The 4,419-nt window shown below is 50.4% G+C and overlaps 1 protein-coding gene across 1 annotated transcript; it reads right to left on the reverse strand.

The window, feature by feature from the left end:
- Positions 1–836: 836 nt before the first annotated feature.
- On the reverse strand, positions 837–4,096 carry LOC127923250 (little elongation complex subunit 1-like). The gene is made up of 3 exons (XM_052507212.1): positions 3,573–4,096; positions 1,081–1,241; positions 837–878 (listed from the first exon to the last, which is right to left on the reverse strand). The coding sequence occupies exons 1-3, from the start codon at positions 3,721–3,723 to the stop codon at positions 837–839; spliced, it is 354 nt and encodes a 117-aa protein (XP_052363172.1). The 5' UTR covers positions 3,724–4,096.
- Positions 4,097–4,419: the final 323 nt, after the last annotated feature.

Raw genomic sequence — 4,419 nt, forward strand, 5'->3', positions numbered from 1 at the left:
AGTTAGCTACATACATTATCTAACTGGCTACAGTCTGTCAGTTAGCTGACATACATTACATACTGTATCTACTGTCTAGTCTCATACATTATCTAACTGGCCGTCTACAGTTAGCTACATACATTATCTAACTGGCCAGTTAGCTACATACATTATCTAACTGATAAAGTTAGCTACATACATTACCTAACTGGCCGAGTTAGCTACATACATTACCTAACTGTATCTACTGTTACAGTCTACATACATTACCTAACTGGCCGAGTTAGCTACATACATTACCTAACTGTCAGTTAGCTACATACATTATCTAACTGGCCGAGTTAGCTACATACATTACCTAACTGGCCGAGTTAGCTACATACATATTATCTAACTGGCCTACAGTTAGCTACATACATTATCTAACTGGCTGAGTTAGCTACATACATTACCTAACTGGCTGAGTTAGCTACATACATTATCTAACCATCTTCAACACTGCACAAAATCATTTCCCCTACTGTCTTCACGCTGTCTAGCTAGATTAATATTTATCTGGACGGTCATAATGACATTAAAAGAGTTTACTAAATGTATGCATCTGGTTTTGTCTGCATTGTTTTGTTAGCTGGTGAATTTCAGTCCAGCTGTCAGCAGTCAACAACAACCAATAGCAGGTCTGCTTTCTACCTCAGTCAGGTTGTCATGGGTCCACTTCCAGTGTGTGTGAGAGCAGAGCAGCTCCAGGGCTACATACGTGTTGCCAGGCAACGGGGTTCAGGTCCCGTCCCTGTATCTACTGTCTACAGTCTGGTGTTTCTGGAAGGTCATCTCAGCTGCAGCTCTGACGGACGTCACGTGCGGGACACCAACTGATCCACGTCACTCGGAGGACTCTGGGGACACAGACATGGCATGAAGTCCAAACAGATGTTATGCCAAGCTTCACAATACGCAAACAGGAAATTGCCTTCTCAGCGACGGGAATACTGACAACTCTTCCCTCTGTTGATTGATCAAAAGGCGGAGACCAATAGACAACAGTCGATCCATAAAACCTGTTCATGACCACAGACCAAGATTACAGAGATGCCATACCGTCTCCCATCCCAGGTAAGCAGTTAGGCAGTGGAGCACCTCTCCGTGAGCTTTGACCTTGGTGACCGTGTGGATGGCCTGGCACACTACAGTCCTGCAGGAGAACACATTGGGCCATGTGGTCACCATGAACAGAACCAGCTTGCTTGACTCAGGGAAATCTGGGGGAAAAAACAACAGAAACAATGTCAACTCAAGCTGAAGTCACGTGACGCCAGTCAACTCAAGCCGTGAAGTCACGTGACGCCAGTCAACTCTAACTGCCTGAAGTCACGTGATCTAACCAGTCACACTCACAGCCGTGCAGTCACGTGACGCCAGTCAATCAATCTCAGTCACGTGACATTAAAAGCCAGTCAACTGTATGCATCGTGATGTCTCACGTGACGTCCAGTCAACAGTCCAGCTGTGCAGTCAACGTGCACGCCAGTCAACTCAAGTTGTCAGTCACGTGACGCCAGTCAACTCAAGCTGCAGTCACGTGACGCAGTCAACTCAGCTGCAGTCAGCGTGTTGACAGGCCAGTCAACTCAAGCCGTGAAGTCACGTGACGCCAGGTCAACTCAGCTGCAGTCACGTGACGCCAGTCAACTGGGACAGCCGTGAAGTCACGTGACGCCAGTCAACTCAATGGCTGAAGTCAAACGTGACGCCAGTCACAAGCTGCAAACGAAATGGCCTTCTCAGTCAACTCAAGCCTCTGTTGAAGTCACGTGAGACCAGTCAACAGCTGCAGTCACGTAAAACCTCAGTCAACTCAAGCTACAGTCAGATGCTAACCAGTCCCACTCAAGCAGTGAAGTCACGTGACGCCAGTCAACTCGTGTGGCCGCCTGGCACAGTCACGTGACATCAGTCAACTCATTGGGCTGCAGTCACGTGAACAGAACCCAGTCAACTCAACTCAAGCCGTGAAGTCACGTGACGCCAGTCAACTCAAGCTGCAGTCACGTGACGCCAGTCAACTCAAGCTGCAGTCACGTGACGCCAGTCAACTCAAGCCGTGAAGTCACGTGACGCCAGTCAACTCAAGCCGTGCAGTCACGTGACGCCAGTCAACTCAAGCCGTGAAGTCACGTGACGCCAGTCAACTCAAGCTGCAGTCACGTGACGCCAGTCAACTCAAGCTGCAGTCACGTGACGCCAGTCAACTCAAGCTGAAGTCACGTGACGCCAGTCAACTCAAGCCGTGAAGTCACGTGACATCAGTCAACTCAAGCTGCAGTCACGTGACGCCAGTCAACTCAAGCCGTGCAGTCATGTGACGCCAGTCAACTCAAGCCGTGATGTCACGTGACGCCAGTCAACTCAAGCCGTGATGTCACGTGACGCCAGTCAACTCAAGCCGTGATGTCACGTGACGCCAGTCAACTCAAGCCGTGAAGTCACGTGACGCCAGTCAACTCAAGCCGTGAAGTCACGTGACGCCAGTCAACTCAAGCCGTGAAGTCACGTGACGCCAGTCAACTCAAGCCGTGAAGTCACGTGACGCCAGTCAACTCAAGCCGTGCAGTCACGTGACGCCAGTCAACTCAAGCCGTGAAGTCACGTGACGTCAGTCAACTCAAGCCGTGAAGTCACGTGACGCCAGTCAACTCAAGCTGCAGTCACGTGACGCCAGTCAACTCAAGCCGTGCAGTCACGTGACGCCAGTCAACTCAAGCCGTGAAGTCACGTGACGCCAGTCAACTCAAGCCGTGATGTCACGTGACGCCAGTCAACTCAAGCCGTGATGTCACGTGACGCCAGTCAACTCAAGCTGCAGTCACGTGACGCCAGTCAACTCAAGCCGTGCAGTCACGTGACGCCAGTCAACTCAAGCCGTGCAGTCACGTGACGCCAGTCAACTCAAGCCGTGATGTCACGTGACGCCAGTCAACTCAAGCCGTGATGTCACGTGACGCCAGTCAACTCAAGCCGTGATGTCACGTGACGCCAGTCAACTCAAGCCGTGATGTCACGTGACGCCAGTCAACTCAAGCCGTGATGTCACGTGACGCCAGTCAACTCAAGCCGTGAAGTCACGTGACGTCAGTCAACTCAAGCCGTGCAGTCACGTGACGCCAGTCAAGTCAAGCCGTGCAGTCACGTGACGCCAGTCAACTCAAGCCGTGCAGTCACGTGACGCCAGTCAACTCAAGCCGTGAAGTCACGTGACGCCAGTCAACTCAAGCCGTGCAGTCACGTGACGCCAGTCAACTCAAGCCGTGCAGTCACGTGACGCCAGTCAACTCAAGCCGTGCAGTCACGTGACGCCAGTCAACTAAAGCCGTGAAGTCACGTGACGCCAGTCAACGCAAGCTGTGAAGTCACGTGACGTCAGTCAACTCAAGCTGTGAAGTCACGTGACGTCAGTCAACTCAAGCTATTCAATGAAGCCATGTTACCTTCTCTAAGGATACTGTAGACCAGGATGTGCTACCTTCTCTAAGGACACTGTAGGCCAGGATGTGTTACCTTCTCTAAGGACGCCATAGGCCAGGATGTGTTACCTTCTCTAAGGATGCTGTAGGCCAGGATATGTGCTCTGTCCCAGTCCCTCCTCTGTCGGCACAGAGCAGTGTAGACTCTAACCAGAGCCTGGAGGTGAGACCCAGGCAGCTCAGTCCTCTCAGTCTTCAGCTTAGTCAGCATCACCGACATCAGATCATCTGCCAGAGGCTGACAAGTCACAGGACAGCCATGTACCAACGATTCACAGGACAGCCATGTACCAATGATTCACAGTACCAACGATTCACAGGACAGCCATGTACCAATGATTCACAGGACAACCATGTACCAACGATTCACAGGACAGCCATGTACCAATGATTCACAGTACCAACGATTCACAGGACAGCCATGTACCAATGATTCACAGGACAACCATGTACCAACGATTCACAGGACAGCCATGTACCAACGATTCACAGGACAGCCATGTACCAATGATTCACAGGACAGCCATGTACCAATGATTCACAGGACAGCCATGTACCAATGATTCACAGGACAGCCATGTACCAATGATTCACAGGACAATGATTCACAGGACAGCCATGTACCAATGATTCACAGGACAACCATGTACCGATGATTCACAGTACCAACGATTCACAGGACAGCCATGTACCAATGATTCACAGGACAACCATGTACCAATGATTCACAGGACAACCATGTAAGAGGTGTTACCGTCTACAAATTAAAGGGATACTTTAGGATCTCTGCTAGCAGATACCATAGACTCCTAGTCATTATGCTAACGCTAGTTAGCAACTACGTTCAAACTGCACGGAGACATAAAAATGGTATCCACGAGTTCATCTGACTCTGGGGAAGTCGATAAAGGGTCTC

The sequence above is a fragment of the Oncorhynchus keta genome, unplaced genomic scaffold (assembly GCF_023373465.1).
Source record: "Oncorhynchus keta strain PuntledgeMale-10-30-2019 unplaced genomic scaffold, Oket_V2 Un_contig_28_pilon_pilon, whole genome shotgun sequence".
NCBI classification, from domain to species: Eukaryota; Metazoa; Chordata; class Actinopteri; order Salmoniformes; family Salmonidae; genus Oncorhynchus; species Oncorhynchus keta.